This window comes from Schistocerca nitens, unplaced genomic scaffold, assembly GCF_023898315.1.
Source record: "Schistocerca nitens isolate TAMUIC-IGC-003100 unplaced genomic scaffold, iqSchNite1.1 HiC_scaffold_467, whole genome shotgun sequence".
NCBI lineage: Eukaryota > Metazoa > Arthropoda > Insecta > Orthoptera > Acrididae > Schistocerca > Schistocerca nitens.
This window is the reverse complement of record NW_026046000.1, coordinates 5,701-26,405: the sequence shown is the minus strand read 5'-3', so window position 1 is coordinate 26,405 and position 20,705 is coordinate 5,701. Positions and strand designations below refer to the sequence as shown.

General features: G+C 66.5%; 1 protein-coding gene across 1 annotated transcript; it reads left to right on the top strand.

Moving 5' to 3' along the window:
• The first annotated feature begins 267 nt into the window (after positions 1-267).
• On the top strand, positions 268-10,814 carry LOC126232237 (trichohyalin-like). The gene is made up of 7 exons (XM_049942529.1): positions 268-1,437; positions 1,652-3,901; positions 4,004-5,128; positions 5,264-6,625; positions 6,776-8,809; positions 9,015-9,667; positions 9,980-10,814. Exons 1-7 carry the CDS (start codon positions 268-270, stop codon positions 10,812-10,814), a joined length of 9,429 nt encoding a protein of 3,142 aa, XP_049798486.1.
• Positions 10,815-20,705: the final 9,891 nt, after the last annotated feature.

Sequence of the window (20,705 nt, the reverse complement as noted above, 5' to 3'; positions counted from 1 at the left end):
AACGGCTGCGCATAAACGGCTGCGCATAAACAGCTGCGCAGAAACAGCTGCGCAGAAACAGCTGCGCAGAAACAGCTGCGCAGAAACAGCTGCGCAGAAACAGCTGCGCAGAAACAGCTGCGCAGAAACAGCTGCTCAAGAACAGCTGCGCAGAAACAGCTGCGCAGAAACAGCTGCGCAGAAACAGCTGCGCAGATACGGCTGCGCAGAAACAGCTGCGCAGATACGGCTGCGCAGAAACGGCTGCGCAGAAACGGCTGCGCAGAAATGGCTGCGCAGAAACGGCTGCGCAGAAACGGCTGCGCAGAAACGGCTGCGCAGAAACGGCTGCGCAGAAACGGCTGCGCCGAAACGGCTGCGCCGAATCGGCTGCGCCGAAACGGCTGCGCAGAAACGGCTGCGCCGAAACGGCTGACCCGAAACGGCTGCGCAGAAACAGCTGCGCCGAAACAGCTGCGCCGAAACAGCTGCGCCGAAACAGCTGCGCCGAAACAGCTGCGCCGAAACAGCTGCGCAGAAACAGCTGCGCAGAAACAGCTGCGCAGAAACAGCTGCGCCGAAACAGCTGCGCAGGAACAGCTGCGCAGAAGCAGCTGCGCAGAAGCAGCTGCGCAGAAACAGCTGCGCAGAAGCAGCTGCGCAGAAGCAGCTGCGCAGAAGCAGCTGCGCAGAAGCAGCTGCGCAGAAGCAGCTGCGCAGAAGCAGCTGCGCAGGAACAGCTGCGCAGGAACAGCTGCGCAGGAACAGCTGCGCAGAAGCAGCTGCGCAGGAACAGCTGCGCAGGAGCAGCTGCGCAGGAACGGCTGCGCAGGAACGGCTGCGCAGGAACGGCTGCGCAGGAACGGCTGCGCAGGAACGGCTGCGCAGGAACGGCTGCGCAGGAACGGCTGCGCAGGAACGGCTGCGCAGGAACGGCTGCGCAGAAACGGCTGCGCAGGAACGGCTGCGCAGGAACGGCTGCGCAGGAACGGCTGCGCAGGAACGGCTGCGCAGGAACGGCTGCGCAGGAACGGCTGCGCAGCAACGGCTGCGCAGGAACGGCTGCGCAGGAACGGCTGCGCAGAAACGGCTGCGCAGAAACGGCTGCGCAGAAACGGCTGCGCAGAAACGGCTGCGCAGAAGCGGCTGCGCAGAAGCGGCTGCGCAGAAGCGTCTGCGCAGAAGCGTCTGCGCAGAAGCGTCTGCGCAGAAGCGTCTGAGCAGAAGCGGCTGCGCAGAAGCGGCTGCGCAGTAGCGGCTGCGCAGAAGCGGCTGCGCAGAAGCGGCTGCGCAGAAGCGGCTGCGCAGAAGCGGCTGCGCAGAAGCGGCTGCGCAGATGCGGCTGCGCAGAAGCGGCTGCGCAGAAGCGGCTGCGCAGGAGAGGCTGCGCAGGAGAGGCTGCGCAGAAGCGGCTGCGCAGAAGCGGCTGCGCAGAAGCGGCTGCGCAGAAGCGGCTGCGCAGAAACGGCTGCGCAGAAACGGCTGCGCTGAAACGGCTGCGCAGAAACGGCTGCGCAGAAACGGCTGCGCAGAAACGGCTGCGCAGAAACGGCTGCGCATAAACGGCTGCGCATAAACGGCTGCGCATAAACGGCTGCGCATAAACGGCTGCGCATAAACGGCTGCGCATAAACGGCTGCGCATAAACGGCTGCGCATAAACGGCTGCGCAGAAACGGCTGCGCAGAAACGGCTGCGCAGAAACGGCGGCGCAGAAACGGCTGCGCAGGAACGGCTGCGCAGGAACGGCTGCGCAGGAACGGCTGCGCAGGAACGGCTGCGCAGGAACGGCTGCGCATGAACGGCTGCGCCGAAACAGCTGCGCCGAAACAGCTGCGCCGAAACAGCTGCGCCGAAACAGCTGCGCCGAAACAGCTGCGCCGAAACAGCTGCGCCGAAACAGCTGCGCCGAAACAGCTGCGCCGAAACAGCTGCGCAGAAACAGCTGCGCCGAAACAGCTGCGCAGAAACAGCTAGGCAGAAACAGCAGCGCCGAAACAGCTGCGCCGAAACAGCTGCGCAGAAACAGCTGCGCCGAAACAGCTGCGCAGAAACAGCTAGGCAGAAACAGCTGCGCAGAAGCAGCTGCGCAGAAGCAGCTGCGCAGAAACAGCTGCGCAGAAGCAGCTGCGCAGAAGCAGCTGCGCAGACGCAGCTGCGCAGAAACAGCTGCGCAGAAGCAGCTGCGCAGAAACAGCTGCGCAGAAGCAGCTGCGCAGAAGCAGCTGCGCAGAAACAGCTGCGCAGAAACAGCTGCGCAGGAACAGCTGCGCAGGAACAGCTGCGCAGAAACGGCTGCGCAGGAACGGCTGCGCAGGAACGGCTGCGCAGGAACGGCTGCGCAGAAACGGCTGCGCAGGAACGGCTGCGCAGGAACGGCTGCGCAGGAACGGCTGCGCAGGAACGGCTGCGCAGGAACGGCTGCGCAGGAACGGCTGCGCAGCAACGGCTGCGCAGCAACGGCTGCGCAGGAACGGCTGCGCAGGAACGGCTGCGCAGGAACGGCTGCGCAGGAACGGCTGCGCAGAAACGGCTGCGCAGAAACGGCTGCGCAGGAACGGCTGCGCAGGAACGGCTGCGCAGAAACGGCTGCGCAGAAACGGCTGCGCAGTAACGGCTGCGCAGGAACGGCTGCGCAGAAACGGCTGCGCAGAAACGGCTGCGCAGGAACGGCTGCGCAGAAACGGCTGCGCAGAAACGGCTGCGCAGAAACGGCTGCGCTGAAGCGGCTGCGCAGAAGCGGCTGCGCAGAAGCGGCTGCGCAGAAGCGGCTGCGCAGAAGCGGCTGCGCAGAAGCGGCTGCGCAGAAGCGGCTGCGCAGAAGCGGCTGCGCAGAAACGGCTGCGCAGAAACGGCTGCGCAGAAGCGGCTGCGCAGAAACGGCTGCGCAGAAACGGCTGCGCAGAAGCGGCTGCGCAGAAGCGGCTGCGCAGAAGCGGCTGCGCAGAAGCGGCTGCGCAGAAGCGGCTGCGCAGAAGCGGCTGCGCAGAAGCGGCTGCGCAGAAGCGGCTGCGCAGAAGCGGCTGCGCAGAAGCGGCTGCGCAGAAGCGGCTGCGCAGAAGCGGCTGCGCAGAAGCGGCTGCGCAGAAGCGGCTGCGAAGAAGCGGCTGCGAAGAAGCGGCTGCGCAGAAGCGGCTGCGCAGAAGCGGCTTCGCAGAAGCGGCTGCGCTGAAGCGGCTGCGCAGAAGCGGCTGCGCAGAAGCGGCTGCGCAGAAACGGCTGCGCAGAAACGGCTGCGCAGAAGCGGCTGCGCAGAAGCGGCTGCGCAGAAGCGGCTGCGCAGAAGCGGCTGCGCAGAAGCGGCTGCGCAGAAGCGGCTGCGCAGAAGCGGCTGCGCAGAAGCGGCTGCGCAGAAGCGGCTGCGCAGAAGCGGCTGCGCAGAAGCGGCTGCGCAGAAACGGCTGCGCAGAAACGGCTGCGCAGAAACGGCTGCGCAGAAGCGGCTGCGCAGAAGCGGCTGCGCAGAAACGGCTGCGCAGAAGCGGCTGCGCAGAAGCGGCTGCGCAGAAACGGCTGCGCAGAAGCGGCTGCGCAGAAGCGGCTGCGCAGAAGCGGCTGCGCAGAAGCGGCTGCGCAGAAGCGGCTGCGCAGAAGCGGCTGCGCAGAAGCGGCTGCGCAGAAGCGGCTGCGCAGAAGCGGCTGCGCAGAAGCGGCTGCGCAGAAGCGGCTGCGCAGAAGCGGCTGCGCAGAAGCGGCTGCGCAGAAGCGGCTGCGCAGAAGCGGCTGCGCAGAAGCGGCTGCGCAGAAGCGGCTGCGCAGAAGCGGCTGCGCAGAAGCGGCAGCGCAGAAGCGGCTGCGCAGAAGCGGCTGCGCAGAAGCGGCTGCGCAGAAGCGGCTGCGCAGAAGCGGCTGCGCTGAAACGGCTGCGCAGAAACGGCTGCGCAGAAACGGCTGCGCAGAAACGGCTGCGCAGAAACGGCTGCGCAGAAACGGCTGCGCATAAACGGCTGCGCATAAACGGCTGCGCATAAACGGCTGCGCATAAACGGCTGCACATAAACGGCTGCGCAGAAACGGCTGCGCAGAAACGGCTGCGCAGAAACGGCTGCGCAGAAACGGCTGCGCAGAAACGGCTGCGCATAAACGGCTGCGCAGAAACAGCTGCGCAGAAACAGCTGCGCAGAAACAGCTGCGCAGAAACAGCTGCGCCGGAACAGCTGCGCAGGAACAGCTGCGCAGGAACAGCTGCGCAGGAACAGCTGCGCAGGAACAGCTGCGCAGGAACAGCTGCGCAGGAACAGCTGCGCAGGAACAGCTGCGCAGGAACAGCTGCGCAGGAACAGCTGCGCAGGAACGGCTGCGCAGAAACGGCTGCGCAGGAACGGCTGCGCAGGAACGGCTGCTCAGGAACGGCTGCGCAGGAACGGCTGCGCAGGAACGGCTGCGCAGGAACGGCTGCGCAGGAACGGCTGCGCATGAACGGCTGCGCAGAAACGGCTGCGCAGAAACGGCTGCGCAGAAACGGCTGCGCAGAAACGGCTGCGCAGAAACGGCTGCGCCGAAACGGCTGCGCCGAAACGGCTGCGCCGAAACGGCTGCGCCGAAACGGCTGCGCCGAAACGGCTGCGCCGAAACGGCTGCGCCGAAACGGCTGCGCCGAAACGGCTGCGCAGAAACGGCTGCGCCGAAACGGCTGCACAGAAACGGCTGCGCCGAAACGGCTGCGCAGGAACGGCTGCGCAGAAACGGCTGCGCAGAAACGGCTGCGCAGAAACGGCTGCGCAGAAACGGCTGCGCAGAAACGGCTGCGCAGAAGCGGCTGCGCAGAAACGGCTGCGCAGAAACGGCTGCGCAGAAGCGGCTGCGCAGAAACGGCTGCGCAGAATCGGCTGCGCAGAAGCGGCTGCGCAGAAGCGGCTGCGCAGAAGCGGCTGCGCAGAAGCGGCTGCGCAGAAGCGGCTGCGCAGAAGCGGCTGCGCAGAAGCGGCTGCGCAGAAGCGGCTGCGCAGAAGCGGCAGCGCAGAAGCGGCTGCGCAGAAGCGGCTGCGCAGAAGCGGCTGCGCAGAAGCGGCTGCGCTGAAACGGCTGCGCAGAAACGGCTGCGCAGAAACGGCTGCGCAGAAACGGCTGCGCAGAAACGGCTGCGCAGAAACGGCTGCGCAGAAATGGCTGCGCAGAAACGGCTGCGCAGAAACGGCTGCGCAGAAACGGCTAGGCAGAAACGGCTGCGCAGAAACGGCTGCGCAGAAACGGCTGCGCATAAACGGCTGCGCATAAACGGCTGCGCATAAACGGCTGCGCAGAAACGGCTGCGCAGAAACGGCTGCGCATAAACGGCTGCGCAGAAACGGCTGCGCAGAAACGGCTGCGCAGAAACAGCTGCGCAGAAACAGCTGCGCAGAAACAGCTGCGCAGAAACAGCTGCGCAGAAACAGCTGCGCAGAAACAGCTGCTCAAGAACAGCTGCGCAGAAACAGCTGCGCAGGAACAGTTGCGCAGAAACAGCTGCGCAGGAACAGCTGCGCATGAACAGCTGCGCAGAAACAGCTGCGCAGAAACAGCTGCGCAGAAACAGCTGCGCAGAAACAGCTGCGCAGAAACGGCTGCGCAGAAACGACTGCGCAGAAACGGCTGCGCAGAAACGGCTGCGCAGAAACGGCTGCGCAGAAACGGCTGCGCCGAAACGGCTGCGCCGAATCGGCTGCGCCGAAACGGCTGCGCAGAAACGGCTGCGCCGAAACAGCTGCGCAGAAACAGCTGCGCCGAAACAGCTGCGCAGGAACAGCTGCGCAGAAACAGCTGCGCAGAAACAGCTGCGCAGAAACAGCTGCGCAGAAACAGCTAGGCAGAAACAGCTGCGCAGAAACAGCTGCGCAGAAACAGCTGCGCAGAAACAGCTGCGCAGAAGCAGCTGCGCAGAAGCAGCTGCGCAGAAACAGCTGCGCAGAAGCAGCTGCGCAGAAGCAGCTGCGCAGAAACAGCTGCGCAGAAGCAGCTGCGCAGAAGCAGCTGCGCAGAAGCAGCTGCGCAGAAGCAGCTGCGCAGAAGCAGCTGCGCAGAAGCAGCTGCGCAGAAGCAGCTGCGCAGGAACAGCTGCGCAGGAACAGCTGCGCAGAAGCAGCTGCGCAGGAACAGCTGCGCAGAAGCAGCTGCGCAGAAACAGCTGCGCAGGAACAGCTGCGCAGGAACAGCTGCGCAGGAACAGCTGCGCAGGAACAGCTGCGCAGGAACAGCTGCGCAGGAACAGTTGCGCAGGAACAGCTGCACAGGAACAGCTGCGCAGGAACAGCTGCGCAGAAACGGCTGCGCAGAAACGGCTGCGCAGGAACGGCTGCGCAGCAACGGCTGCGCAGGAACGGCTGCGCAGGAACGGCTGCGCAGGAACGGCTGCGCAGAAACGGCTGCGCAGAAACGGCTGCGCAGGAGCGGCTGCGCAGAAGCGGCTGCGCAGAAGCGGCTGCGCAGAAGCGGCTGCGCAGAAGCGGCTGCGCAGAAGCGTCTGCGCAGAAGCGGCTGCGCAGAAGCGGCTGCGCAGAAGCGGCTGCGCAGAAGCGGCTGCGCAGAAGCGGCTGCGCAGAAACGGCTGCGCAGAAACGGCTGCGCAGAAACGGCTGCGCAGAAACGGCTGCGCAGAAACGGCTGCGCAGAAACGGCTGCGCAGAAACGGCTGCGCAGAAACGGCTGCGCAGAAACGGCTGCGCATAAACGTCTGCGCATAAACGGCTGCGCATAAACGGCTGCGCAGAAACGGCTGCGCATAAACGGCTGCGCATAAACGGCTGCGCATAAACGGCTGCGCATAAACGGCTGCGCATAAACGGCTGCGCATAAACGGCTGCGCAGAAACGGCTGCGCAGAAACGGCGGCGCAGAAACGGCGGCGCAGAAACGGCTGCGCAGGAACGGCTGCGCAGGAACGGCTGCGCAGGAACGGCTGCGCATGAACGGCTGCGCCGAAACAGCTGCGCCGAAACAGCTGCGCCGAAACAGCTGCGCCGAAACAGCTGCGCCGAAACAGCTGCGCCGAAACAGCTGTGCAGAAACAGCTGCGCCGAAACAGCTGCGCAGAAACAGCTAGGCAGAAACAGCAGCGCCGAAACAGCTGCGCCGAAACAGCTGCGCAGAAACAGCTGCGCCGAAACAGCTGCGCAGAAACAGCTAGGCAGAAACAGCTGCGCAGAAGCAGCTGCGCAGAAGCAGCTGCGCAGACGCAGCTGCGCAGAAACAGCTGCGCAGAAGCAGCTGCGCAGAAACAGCTGCGCAGAAGCAGCTGCGCAGAAGCAGCTGCGCAGAAACGGCTGCGCAGGAACGGCTGCGCAGGAACGGCTGCGCAGGAACGGCTGCGCAGGAACGGCTGCGCAGGAACGGCTGCGCAGGAACGGCTGCGCAGGAACGGCTGCGCAGCAACGGCTGCGCAGGAACGGCTGCGCAGGAACGGCTGCGCAGGAACGGCTGCGCAGGAACGGCTGCGCAGCAACGGCTGCGCAGCAACGGCTGCGCAGGAACGGCTGCGCAGGAACGGCTGCGCAGAAACGGCTGCGCAGAAACGGCTGCGCAGGAACGGCTGCGCAGAAACGGCTGCGCAGAATCGGCTGCGCAGAAACGGCTGCGCAGAAACGGCTGCGCAGAAACGGCTGCGCAGAAACGGCTGCGCAGAAACGGCTGCGCAGAAGCGGCTGCGCAGAAGCGGCTGCGCAGAAGCGGCTGCGCAGAAGCGGCTGCGCAGAAGCGGCTGCGCAGAAGCGGCTGCGCAGAAACGGCTGCGCAGAAACGGCTGCGCAGAAGCGGCTGCGCAGAAGCGGCTGCGCAGAAGCGGCTGCGCAGAAGCGGCTGCGCAGAAGCGGCAGCGCAGAAGCGGCAGCGCAGAAGCGGCTGCGCAGAAGCGGCTGCGCAGAAGCGGCTGCGCAGAAGCGGCTGCGAAGAAGCGGCTGCGCAGAAGCGGCTGCGCAGAAGCGGCTGCGCAGAAGCGGCTGCGCTGAAGCGGCTGCGCAGAAGCGGCTGCGCAGAAGCGGCTGCGCAGAAGCGGCTGCGCAGAAGCGGCTGCGCAGAAGCGGCTGCGCAGAAACAGCTGCGCAGAAGCAGCTGCGCAGAAGCAGCTGCGCAGAAACAGCTGCGCAGGAGCAGCTGCGCAGGAGCAGCTGCGCAGGAGCAGCTGCGCAGGAGCAGCTGCGCAGGAGCAGCTGCGCAGGAACAGCCGCGCAGGAACGGCCGCGCAGGAACGGCCGCGCAGGAACGGCCGCGCAGGAACGGCCGCGCAGGAACGGCCGCGCAGGAACGGCCGCGCAGGAACGGCCGCGCAGGAACGGCCGCGCAGCAACGGCCGCGCAGGAACGGCCGCGCAGGAACGGCCGCGCAGGAACGGCCGCGCAGGAACGGCCGCGCAGGAACGGCCGCGCAGGAACGGCCGCGCAGGAACGGCCGCGCAGGAACGGCCGCGCAGGAACGGCCGCGCAGGAACGGCCGCGCAGAAACGGCCGCGCAGAAACGGCCGCGCAGAAACGGCCGCGCAGAAACGGCCGCGCAGAAACGGCCGCGCAGAAACGGCCGCGCAGAAACGGCTGCGCAGAAACGGCTGCGCAGAAGCGGCCGCGTGAAGCGGCTGCGCAGAAGCGGCTGCGCAGAAGCGGCTGCGCAGAAGCGGCTGCGCAGAAGCGGCTGCGCAGAAGCGGCTGCGCAGAAGCGGCTGCGCAGAAGCGGCTGCGCAGAAGCGGCTGCGCAGAAGCGGCTGCGCAGAAGCGGCTGCGCAGAAGCGGCTGCGCAGAAGCGGCTGCGCAGAAGCGGCTGCGCAGAAGCGGCTGCGCAGAAGCGGCTGCGCAGAAGCGGCTGCGCAGAAGCGGCTGCGCAGAAACGGCTGCGCAGAAACGGCTGCGCAGAAACGGCTGCGCAGAAACGGCTAGGCAGAAACGGCTGCGCAGAAACGCCTGCGCAGAAACGGCTGCGCATAAACGGCTGCGCATAAACGGCTGCGCATAAACGGCTGCGCATAAACGGCTGCTCAGAAACGGCTGCGCAGAAACGGCTGCGCAGAAACGGCTGCGCAGAAACGGCTGCGCATAAACGGCTGCGCATAAACGGCTGCGCATAAACGGCTGCGCAGAAACAGCTGCGCAGAAACAGCTGCGCAGAAACAGCTGCGCAGAAACAGCTGCGCAGAAACAGCTGCGCAGAAACAGCTGCGCAGAAACAGCTGCGCAGGAACAGCTGCGCAGGAACAGCTGCGCAGGAACAGCTGCGCAGGAACAGCTGCGCAGGAACAGCTGCGCAGGAACAGCTGCGCAGCAACGGCCGCGCAGAAACGGCCGCGCAGAAACGGCCGCGCAGGAACGGCCGCGCAGGAACGGCCGCGCACAAACGGCTGCGCAGGAACGGCTGCGCAGGAACGGCTGCGCAGAAACGGCTGCGCAGAAACGGCTGCGCAGAAACGGCTGCGCAGAAACGGCTGCGCAGAAACGGCTGCGCAGAAACGGCTGCGCAGAAGCGGCCGCGTGAAGCGGCTGCGCAGAAACGGCTGCGCAGAAGCGGCTGCGCAGAAGCGGCTGCGCAGAAGCGGCTGCGCAGAAACGGCTGCGCAGAAGCGGCTGCGCAGAAGCGGCTGCGCAGAAGCGGCTGCGCAGAAGCGGCTGCGCAGAAGCGGCTGCGCAGAAGCGGCTGCGCAGAAGCGGCTGCGCAGAAGCGGCTGCGCAGAAGCGGCAGCGCAGAAGCGGCTGCGCAGAAGCGGCTGCGCAGAAGCGGCTGCGCAGAAGCGGCTGCGCAGAAGCGGCTGCGCTGAAACGGCTGCGCAGAAACGGCTGCGCAGAAACGGCTGCGCAGAAACGGCTGCGCAGAAACGGCTGCGCAGAAACGGCTGCGCAGAAACGGCTGCGCAGAAACGGCTGCGCAGAAACGGCTAGGCAGAAACGGCTGCGCAGAAACGCCTGCGCAGAAACGGCTGCGCATAAACGGCTGCGCATAAACGGCTGCGCATAAACGGCTGCGCATAAACGGCTGCGCATAAACGGCTGCGCAGAAACGGCTGCGCAGAAACGGCTGCGCATAAACGGCTGCGCATAAACGGCTGCGCAGAAACAGCTGCGCAGAAACAGCTGCGCAGAAACAGCTGCGCAGAAACAGCTGCGCAGAAACAGCTGCGCAGAAACAGCTGCTCAAGAACAGCTGCGCAGAAACAGCTGCGCAGGAACAGCTGCGCAGGAACAGCTGCGCAGGAACAGCTGCGCAGGAACAGCTGCGCAGGAACAGCTGCGCAGGAACAGCTGCGCAGGAACAGCTGCGCAGGAACAGCTGCGCAGCAACGGCCGCGCAGAAACGGCCGCGCAGAAACGGCCGCGCAGGAACGGCCGCGCAGGAACGGCCGCGCAGGAACGGCCGCGCACAAACGGCCGCGCAGGAACGGCTGCGCAGGAACGGCTGCGCAGAAACGGCTGCGCAGAAACGGCTGCGCAGAAACGGCTGCGCAGAAACGGCTGCGCAGAAACGGCTGCGCAGAAACGGCTGCGCAGAAACGGCTGCGCAGAAGCGGCCGCGTGAAGCGGCTACGCAGAAACGGCTGCGCAGAAGCGGCTGCGCAGAAGCGGCTGCGCAGAAGCGGCTGCGCAGAAACGGCTGCGCAGAAGCGGCTGCGCAGAAGCGGCTGCGCAGAAGCGGCTGCGCAGGAGCGGCTGCGCAGAAGCGGCTGCGCAGAAGCGGCTGCGCAGAAGCGGCTGCGCAGAAGCGGCAGCGCAGAAGCGGCTGCGCAGAAGCGGCTGCGCAGAAGCGGCTGCGCAGAAGCGGCTGCGCTGAAACGGCTGCGCAGAAACGGCTGCGCAGAAACGGCTGCGCAGAAACGGCTGCGCAGAAACGGCTGCGCAGAAACGGCTGCGCAGAAACGGCTGCGCAGAAACGGCTGCGCAGAAACGGCTAGGCAGAAACGGCTGCGCAGAAACGGCTGCGCGTAAACGGCTGCGCGTAAACGGCTGCGCGTAAACGGCTGCGCGTAAACGGCTGCGCAGAAACGGCTGCGCAGAAACGGCTGCGCAGAAACGGCTGCGCAGAAACGGCTGCGCATAAACGGCTGCGCATAAACGGCTGCGCATAAACAGCTGCGCAGAAACAGCTGCGCAGAAACAGCTGCGCAGAAACAGCTGCGCAGAAACAGCTGCGCAGAAACAGCTGCGCAGAAACAGCTGCGCAGAAACAGCTGCTCAAGAACAGCTGCGCAGAAACAGCTGCGCAGAAACAGCTGCGCAGAAACAGCTGCGCAGAAACGGCTGTGCAGAAACGGCTGCGCAGAAACGGCTGCGCAGAAATGGCTGCGCAGAAACGGCTGCGCAGAAACGGCTGCGCAGAAACGGCTGCGCAGAAACGGCTGCGCAGAAACGGCTGCGCCGAAACGGCTGCGCCGAATCGGCTGCGCCGAAACGGCTGCGCAGAAACGGCTGCGCCGAAACGGCTGACCCGAAACGGCTGCGCAGAAACAGCTGCGCCGAAACAGCTGCGCCGAAACAGCTGCGCCGAAACAGCTGCGCCGAAACAGCTGCGCCGAAACAGCTGCGCAGAAACAGCTGCGCAGAAACAGCTGCGCAGAAACAGCTGCGCCGAAACAGCTGCGCAGGAACAGCTGCGCAGAAGCAGCTGCGCAGAAGCAGCTGCGCAGAAACAGCTGCGCAGAAGCAGCTGCGCAGAAGCAGCTGCGCAGAAGCAGCTGCGCAGAAGCAGCTGCGCAGAAGCAGCTGCGCAGAAGCAGCTGCGCAGGAACAGCTGCGCAGGAACAGCTGCGCAGGAACAGCTGCGCAGAAGCAGCTGCGCAGGAACAGCTGCGCAGGAGCAGCTGCGCAGGAACGGCTGCGCAGGAACGGCTGCGCAGGAACGGCTGCGCAGGAACGGCTGCGCAGGAACGGCTGCGCAGGAACGGCTGCGCAGGAACGGCTGCGCAGGAACGGCTGCGCAGGAACGGCTGCGCAGGAACGGCTGCGCAGGAACGGCTGCGCAGAAACGGCTGCGCAGGAACGGCTGCGCAGGAACGGCTGCGCAGGAACGGCTGCGCAGGAACGGCTGCGCAGGAACGGCTGCGCAGGAACGGCTGCGCAGCAACGGCTGCGCAGGAACGGCTGCGCAGGAACGGCTGCGCAGAAACGGCTGCGCAGAAACGGCTGCGCAGAAACGGCTGCGCAGAAACGGCTGCGCAGAAGCGGCTGCGCAGAAGCGGCTGCGCAGAAGCGTCTGCGCAGAAGCGTCTGCGCAGAAGCGTCTGCGCAGAAGCGTCTGCGCAGAAGCGGCTGCGCAGAAGCGGCTGCGCAGTAGCGGCTGCGCAGAAGCGGCTGCGCAGAAGCGGCTGCGCAGAAGCGGCTGCGCAGAAGCGGCTGCGCAGAAGCGGCTGCGCAGAAGCGGCTGCGCAGATGCGGCTGCGCAGAAGCGGCTGCGCAGAAGCGGCTGCGCAGGAGAGGCTGCGCAGGAGAGGCTGCGCAGAAGCGGCTGCGCAGAAGCGGCTGCGCAGAAGCGGCTGCGCAGAAGCGGCTGCGCAGAAACGGCTGCGCAGAAACGGCTGCGCTGAAACGGCTGCGCAGAAACGGCTGCGCAGAAACGGCTGCGCAGAAACGGCTGCGCAGAAACGGCTGCGCATAAACGGCTGCGCATAAACGGCTGCGCATAAACGGCTGCGCATAAACGGCTGCGCATAAACGGCTGCGCATAAACGGCTGCGCATAAACGGCTGCGCATAAACGGCTGCGCAGAAACGGCTGCGCAGAAACGGCTGCGCAGAAACGGCGGCGCAGAAACGGCTGCGCAGGAACGGCTGCGCAGGAACGGCTGCGCAGGAACGGCTGCGCAGGAACGGCTGCGCAGGAACGGCTGCGCATGAACGGCTGCGCCGAAACAGCTGCGCCGAAACAGCTGCGCCGAAACAGCTGCGCCGAAACAGCTGCGCCGAAACAGCTGCGCCGAAACAGCTGCGCCGAAACAGCTGCGCCGAAACAGCTGCGCCGAAACAGCTGCGCAGAAACAGCTGCGCCGAAACAGCTGCGCAGAAACAGCTAGGCAGAAACAGCAGCGCCGAAACAGCTGCGCCGAAACAGCTGCGCAGAAACAGCTGCGCCGAAACAGCTGCGCAGAAACAGCTAGGCAGAAACAGCTGCGCAGAAGCAGCTGCGCAGAAGCAGCTGCGCAGAAACAGCTGCGCAGAAGCAGCTGCGCAGAAGCAGCTGCGCAGACGCAGCTGCGCAGAAACAGCTGCGCAGAAGCAGCTGCGCAGAAACAGCTGCGCAGAAGCAGCTGCGCAGAAGCAGCTGCGCAGAAACAGCTGCGCAGAAACAGCTGCGCAGGAACAGCTGCGCAGGAACAGCTGCGCAGAAACGGCTGCGCAGGAACGGCTGCGCAGGAACGGCTGCGCAGGAACGGCTGCGCAGAAACGGCTGCGCAGGAACGGCTGCGCAGGAACGGCTGCGCAGGAACGGCTGCGCAGGAACGGCTGCGCAGGAACGGCTGCGCAGGAACGGCTGCGCAGCAACGGCTGCGCAGCAACGGCTGCGCAGGAACGGCTGCGCAGGAACGGCTGCGCAGGAACGGCTGCGCAGGAACGGCTGCGCAGAAACGGCTGCGCAGAAACGGCTGCGCAGGAACGGCTGCGCAGGAACGGCTGCGCAGAAACGGCTGCGCAGAAACGGCTGCGCAGTAACGGCTGCGCAGGAACGGCTGCGCAGAAACGGCTGCGCAGAAACGGCTGCGCAGGAACGGCTGCGCAGAAACGGCTGCGCAGAAACGGCTGCGCAGAAACGGCTGCGCTGAAGCGGCTGCGCAGAAGCGGCTGCGCAGAAGCGGCTGCGCAGAAGCGGCTGCGCAGAAGCGGCTGCGCAGAAGCGGCTGCGCAGAAGCGGCTGCGCAGAAGCGGCTGCGCAGAAACGGCTGCGCAGAAACGGCTGCGCAGAAGCGGCTGCGCAGAAACGGCTGCGCAGAAACGGCTGCGCAGAAGCGGCTGCGCAGAAGCGGCTGCGCAGAAGCGGCTGCGCAGAAGCGGCTGCGCAGAAGCGGCTGCGCAGAAGCGGCTGCGCAGAAGCGGCTGCGCAGAAGCGGCTGCGCAGAAGCGGCTGCGCAGAAGCGGCTGCGCAGAAGCGGCTGCGCAGAAGCGGCTGCGCAGAAGCGGCTGCGCAGAAGCGGCTGCGAAGAAGCGGCTGCGAAGAAGCGGCTGCGCAGAAGCGGCTGCGCAGAAGCGGCTTCGCAGAAGCGGCTGCGCTGAAGCGGCTGCGCAGAAGCGGCTGCGCAGAAGCGGCTGCGCAGAAGCGGCTGCGCAGATGCGGCTGCGCAGAAACGGCTGCGCAGAAGCGGCTGCGCAGAAGCAGCTGCGCAGAAACAGCTGCGCAGAAGCAGCTGCGCAGAAGCAGCTGCGCAGAAGCAGCTGCGCAGGAACGGCTGCGCAGGAACGGCTGCGCAGGAACGGCTGCGCAGGAACGGCTGCGCAGGAACGGCTGCGCAGGAACGGCTGCGCAGAAACGGCTGCGCAGAAACGGCTGCGCAGAAACGGCTGCGCAGGAACGACTGCGCAGGAACGGCTGCGCAGGAACGGCTGCGCAGGAACGGCTGCGCAGGAACGGCTGCGCAGGAACGGCTGCGCAGGAACGGCTGCGCAGGAACGGCTGCGCAGGAACAGCTGCGCAGAAGCAGCTGCGCAGGAACAGCTGCGCAGAAGCAGCTGCGCAGGAACAGCTGCGCAGGAACAGCTGCGCAGGAACGGCTGCGCAGGAACGGCTGCGCAGGAACGGCTGCGCAGGAACGGCTGCGCAGGAACGGCTGCGCAGGAACGGCTGCGCAGGAACGGCTGCGCAGGAACGGCTGCGCAGGAACGGCTGCGCAGGAACGGCTGCGCAGGAACGGCTGCGCAGGAACGGCTGCGCAGCAACGGCTGCGCAGGAACGGCTGCGCAGGAACGGCTGCGCAGAAACGGCTGCGCAGAAACGGCTGCGCAGAAACGGCTGCGCAGAAACGGCTGCGCAGAAGCGGCTGCGCAGAAGCGTCTGCGCAGAAGCGTCTGCGCAGAAGCGTCTGCGCAGAAGCGTCTGCGCAGAAGCGTCTGCGCAGAAGCGGCTGCGCAGAAGCGGCTGCGCAGAAGCGGCTGCGCAGAAGCGGCTGCGCAGAAGCGGCTGCGCAGAAGCGGCTGCGCAGAAGCGGCTGCGCAGAAGCGGCTGCGCAGATGCGGCTGCGCAGAAGCGGCTGCGCAGAAGCGGCTGCGCAGGAGAGGCTGCGCAGGAGATGCTGCGCAGAAGCGGCTGCGCAGAAGCGGCTGCGCAGAAGCGGCTGCGCAGAAGCGGCTGCGCAGAAGCGGCTGCGCAGAAACGGCTGCGCAGAAACGGCTGCGCTGAAACGGCTGCGCAGAAACGGCTGCGCAGAAACGGCTGCGCAGAAACGGCTGCGCAGAAACGGCTGCGCATAAACGGCTGCGCATAAACGGCTGCGCATAAACGGCTGCGCATAAACGGCTGCGCATAAACGGCTGCGCATAAACGGCTGCGCATAAACGGCTGCGCATAAACGGCTGCGCAGAAACGGCTGCGCAGAAACGGCTGCGCAGAAACGGCGGCGCAGAAACGGCTGCGCAGGAACGGCTGCGCAGGAACGGCTGCGCAGGAACGGCTGCGCAGGAACGGCTGCGCAGGAACGGCTGCGCATGAACGGCTGCGCCGAAACAGCTGCGCCGAAACAGCTGCGCCGAAACAGCTGCGCCGAAACAGCTGCGCCGAAACAGCTGCGCCAAAACAGCTGCGCAGAAACAGCTGCGCCGAAACAGCTGCGCAGAAACAGCTAGGCAGAAACAGCAGCGCCGAAACAGCTGCGCCGAAACAGCTGCGCAGAAACAGCTGCGCCGAAACAGCTGCGCAGAAACAGCTAGGCAGAAACAGCTGCGCAGAAGCAGCTGCGCAGAAGCAGCTGCGCAGAAACAGCTGCGCAGAAGCAGCTGCGCAGAAGCAGCTGCGCAGAAGCAGCTGCGCAGACGCAGCTGCGCAGAAACAGCTGCGCAGAAGCAGCTGCGCAGAAACAGCTGCGCAGAAGCAGCTGCGCAGAAGCAGCTGCGCAGAAACAGCTGCGCAGAAACAGCTGCGCAGGAACGGCTGCGCAGGAACGGCTGCGCAGAAACGGCTGCGCAGGAACGGCTGCGCAGGAACGGCTGCGCAGGAACGGCTGCGCAGAAACGGCTGCGCAGGAACGGCTGCGCAGGAACGGCTGCGCAGGAACGGCTGCGCAGGAACGGCTGCGCAGGAACGGCTGCGCAGGAACGGCTGCGCAGCAACGGCTGCGCAGCAACGGCTGCGCAGGAACGGCTGCGCAGGAACGGCTGCGCAGGAACGGCTGCGCAGAAACGGCTGCGCAGAAACGGCTGCGCAGGAACGGCTGCGCAGGAACGGCTTCGCAGAAACGGCTGCGCAGAAACGGCTGCGCAGTAACGGCTGCGCAGGAACGGCTGCGCAGAAACGGCTGCGCAGAAACGGCTGCGCAGGAACGGCTGCGCAGAAACGGCTGCGCAGAAACGGCTGCGCAGAAACGGCTGCGCTGAAGCGGCTGCGCAGAAGCGGCTGCGCAGAAGCGGCTGCGCAGTAGCGGCTGCGCAGAAGCGGCTGCGCAGAAGCGGCTGCGCAGAAGCGGCTGCGCAGAAGCGGCTGCGCAGAAACGGCTGCGCAGAAACGGCTGCGCAGAAACGGCTGCGCAGAAACGGCTGCGCAGAAGCGGCTGCGCAGAAGCGGCTGCGCAGAAGCGTCTGCGCAGAAGCGTCTGCGCAGAAGCGTCTGCGCAGAAGCGTCTGCGCAGAAGCGGCTGCGCAGAAGCGGCTGCGCAGAAGCGGCTGCGCAGAAGCGGCTGCGCAGAAGCGGCTGCGCAGAAGCGGCTGCGCAGAAGCGGCTGCGCAGATGCGGCTGCGCAGAAGCGGCTGCGCAGAAGCGGCTGCGCAGGAGAGGCTGCGCAGGAGAGGCTGCGCAGAAGCGGCTGCGCAGAAGCGGCTGCGCAGAAGCGGCTGCGCAGAAGCGGCTGCGCAGAAACGGCTGCGCAGAAACGGCTGCGCTGAAACGGCTGCGCAGAAACGGCTGCGCAGAAACGGCTGCGCAGAAACGGCTGCGCAGAAACGGCTGCGCATAAACGGCTGCGCATAAACGGCTGCGCATAAACGGCTGCGCATAAACGGCTGCGCATAAACGGCTGCGCAGAAACGGCTGCGCAGAAACGGCTGCGCAGAAACGGCGGCGCAGAAACGGCGGCGCAGAAACGGCTGCGCAGGAACGGCTGCGCAGGAACGGCTGCGCAGGAACGGCTGCGCAGGAACGGCTGCGCAGGAACGGCTGCGCATGAACGGCTGCGCCGAAACAGCTGCGCCGAAACAGCTGCGCCGAAACAGCTGCGCCGAAACAGCTGCGCCGAAACAGCTGCGCCGAAACAGCTGCGCCGAAACAGCTGCGCCGAAACAGCTGCGCCGAAACAGCTGCGTAGAAACAGCTGCGCCGAAACAGCTGCGCAGAAACAGCTAGGCAGAAACAGCAGCGCCGAAACAGCTGCGCCGAAACAGCTGCGCAGAAACAGCTGCGCCGAAACAGCTGCGCAGAAACAGCTAGGCAGAAACAGCTGCGCAGAAGCAGCTGCGCAGAAGCAGCTGCGCAGAAACAGCTGCGCAGAAGCAGCTGCGCAGAAGCAGCTGCGCAGAAGCAGCTGCGCAGAAACAGCTGCGCAGAAGCAGCTGCGCAGAAACAGCTGCGCAGAAGCAGCTGCGCAGAAGCAGCTGCGCAGAAACAGCTGCGCAGAAACGGCTGCGCAGGAACGGCTGCGCAGGAACGGCTGCGCAGAAACGGCTGCGCAGGAACGGCTGCGCAGGAACGGCTGCGCAGGAACGGCTGCGCAGAAACGGCTGCGCAGGAACGGCTGCGCAGGAACGGCTGCGCAGGAACGGCTGCGCAGGAACGGCTGCGCAGGAACGGCTGCGCAGCAACGGCTGCGCAGCAACGGCTGCGCAGGAACGGCTGCGCAGGAACGGCTGCGCAGGAACGGCTGCGCAGAAACGGCTGCGCAGAAACGGCTGCGCAGGAACGGCTGCGCAGGAACGGCTGCGCAGAAACGGCTGCGCAGAAACGGCTGCGCAGTAACGGCTGCGCAGGAACGGCTGCGCAGAAACGGCTGCGCAGAAACGGCTGCGCAGGAACGGCTGCGCAGAAACGGCTGCGCAGAAACGGCTGCGCAGAAACGGCTGCGCTGAAGCGGCTGCGCAGAAGCGGCTGCGCAGAAGCGGCTGCGCAGAAGCGGCTGCGCAGAAGCGGCTGCGCAGAAGCGGCTGCGCAGAAGCGGCTGCGCAGAAGCGGCTGCGCCGAAACGGCTGCGCAGAAACGGCTGCGCAGAAGCGGCTGCGCAGAAACGGCTGCGCAGAAGCGGCTGCGCAGAAGCGGCTGCGCAGAAGCGGCTGCGCAGAAGCGGCTGCGCAGAAGCGGCTGCGCAGAAGCGGCTGCGCGGAAGCGGCTGCGCAGAAGCGGCTGCGCAGAAGCGGCTGCGCAGAAGCGGCTGCGCAGAAGCGGCTGCGCAGAAGCGGCTGCGAAGAAGCGGCTGCGAAGAAGCGGCTGCGCAGAAGCGGCTGCGCAGAAGCGGCTGCGCAGAAGCGGCTGCGCTGAAGCGGCTGCGCAGAAGCGGCTGCGCAGAAGCGGCTGCGCAGAAGCGGCTGCGCAGATGCGGCTGCGCAGAAACGGCTGCGCAGAAGCGGCTGCGCAGAAGCAGCTGCGCAGAAACAGCTGCGCAGAAGCGGCTGCGCAGAAGCGGCTACGCAGAAGCGGCTGCGCAGGAACGGCTGCGCAGGAACGGCTGCGCAGGAACGGCTGCGCAGGAACGGCTGCGCAGGAACGGCTGCGCAGGAACGGCTGCGCAGAAACGGCTGCGCAGAAACGGCTGCGCAGAAACGGCTGCGCAGGAACGGCTGCGCAGGAACGGCTGCGCAGGAACGGCTGCGCAGGAACGGCTGCGCAGGAACGGCTGCGCAGGAACGGCTGCGCAGGAACGGCTGCGCAGGAACGGCTGCGCAGGAACGGCTGCGCAGGAACGGCTGCGCAGCAACGGCTGCGCAGGAACGGCTGCGCAGGAACGGCTGCGCAGGAACGGCTGCGCAGGAACGGCTGCGCAGTAACGGCTGCGCAGGAACGGCTGCGCAGGAACGGCTGCGCAGGAACGGCTGCGCAGGAACGGCTGCGCAGGAACGGCTGCGCAGAAACGGCTGCGCAGAAACGGCTGCGCAGAAACGGCTGCGCAGAAACGGCTGCGCAGAAACGGCTGCGCAGAAGCGGCTGCGCAGAAGCGGCTGCGCGGAAGCGGCTGCGCGGAAGCGGCTGCGCGGAAGCGGCTGCGCGGAAGCGGCTGCGCGGAAACGGCTGCGCGGAAGCGGCTGCGCGGAAGCGGCTGCGCGGAAGCGGCTGCGCGGAAGCGGCTGCGCGGAAGCGGCTGCGCGGAAGCGGCTGCGCGGAAGCGGCTGCGCGGAAGCGGCTGCGCGGAAGCGGCTGCGCGGAAGCGGCTGCGCGGAAGCGGCTGCGCGTAAGCGGCTGCGCGGAAGCGGCTGCGCGGAAGCGGCTGCGCGGAAGCGGCTGCGCAGAAGCGGCTGCGCAGAAGCGGCTGCGCAGAAGCGGCTGCGCAGAAGCGGCTGCGCAGAAGCGGCTGCGCAGAAGCGGCTGCGCAGAAGCGGCAGCGCAGAAACGGCTGCGCAGAAACGGCTGCGCAGAAACGGCTGCGCAGAAACGGCTGCGCAGAAACGGCTGCGCAGAAACGGCTGCGCAGAAACGGCTGCGCAGAAACGGCTAGGCAGAAACGGCTGCTCAGAAACGGCTGCGCAGAAACGGCTGCTCAGAAACGGCTGCGCATAAACGGCTGCGCATAAACGGCTGCGCATAAACGGCTGCGCATAAACGGCTGCGCATAAACATCTGCGCATAAACGGCTGCGCAGAAACGGCTGCGCATAAACGGCTGCGCATAAACGGCTGCGCAGGAACGGCTGCGCAGGAACGGCTGCGCAAGAACGGCTGCGCAGGAACGGCTGCGCAGGAACGGCTGCGCAGGAACGGCTGCGCAGGAACGGCTGCGCAGGAACGGCTGCGCAGGAACGGCTGCGCAGAAACGGCTGCGCAGAAACGGCTGCGCAGAAACGGCTGCGCAGGAACGGCTGCTCAGGAACGGCTGCGCAGGAACGGCTGCGCAGGAACGGCTGCGCAGGAACGGCTGCGCAGGAACGGCTGCGCAGGAACGGCTGCGCAGAAACGGCTGCGAAGAAACGGCTGCGCAGAAACGGCTGCGCAGAAACGGCTGCGACGAAACGGCTGCGCCGAAACGGCTGCGCCGAAACGGCTGCGCCGAAACGGCTGCGCCGAAACGGCTGCGCCGAAACGGCTGCGCCGAAACGGCTGCGCCGAAACGGCTGCGCAGAAACGGCTGCGCAGAAACGGCTGCGCCGAAACGGCTGCGCCGAAACGGCTGCGCAGAAACGGCTGCGCCGAAACGGCTGCGCCGAAACGGCTGCGCCGAAACGGCTGCGCCGAAACGGCTGCGCCGAAACGGCTGCGCAGAAATTGCTGCGCAGAAACGGCTGCGCCGAAACAGCTGCGCAGAAACAGCTGCGCCGAAACAGCTGCGCAGGAACAGCTGCGCAGAAACAGCTGCGCAGAAACAGCTGCGCAGAAACAGCTGCGCATAAACAGCTGCGCATAAACAGCTGCGCATAAACAGCTGCGCATAAACAGCTGCGCATAAACATCTGCGCAGAAACAGCTAGGCAGAAACAGCTGCGCAGAAACAGCTGCGCAGAAACAGCTGCGCAGAAA

Bases quoted from the DNA above. Each gene is read 5' to 3' on its own strand.
- LOC126232237 (XM_049942529.1), top strand. From the start codon at position 268: ATGGCTGCGCAGAAACGGCTGCGCAGAAACGGCTGCGCAGAAACGGCT. The intron at 3,902-4,003 runs GCAGAAACGGCT...ACGGCTGCGCAG, and splicing joins GGCTGCGCAGAAACGGCTGC to AAACGGCTGCGCAGAAACGG. The intron at 5,129-5,263 runs GCTAGGCAGAAA...ACGGCTGCGCAG, and splicing joins GAAACGGCTGCGCAGAAACG to AAACGGCTGCGCAGAAACGG.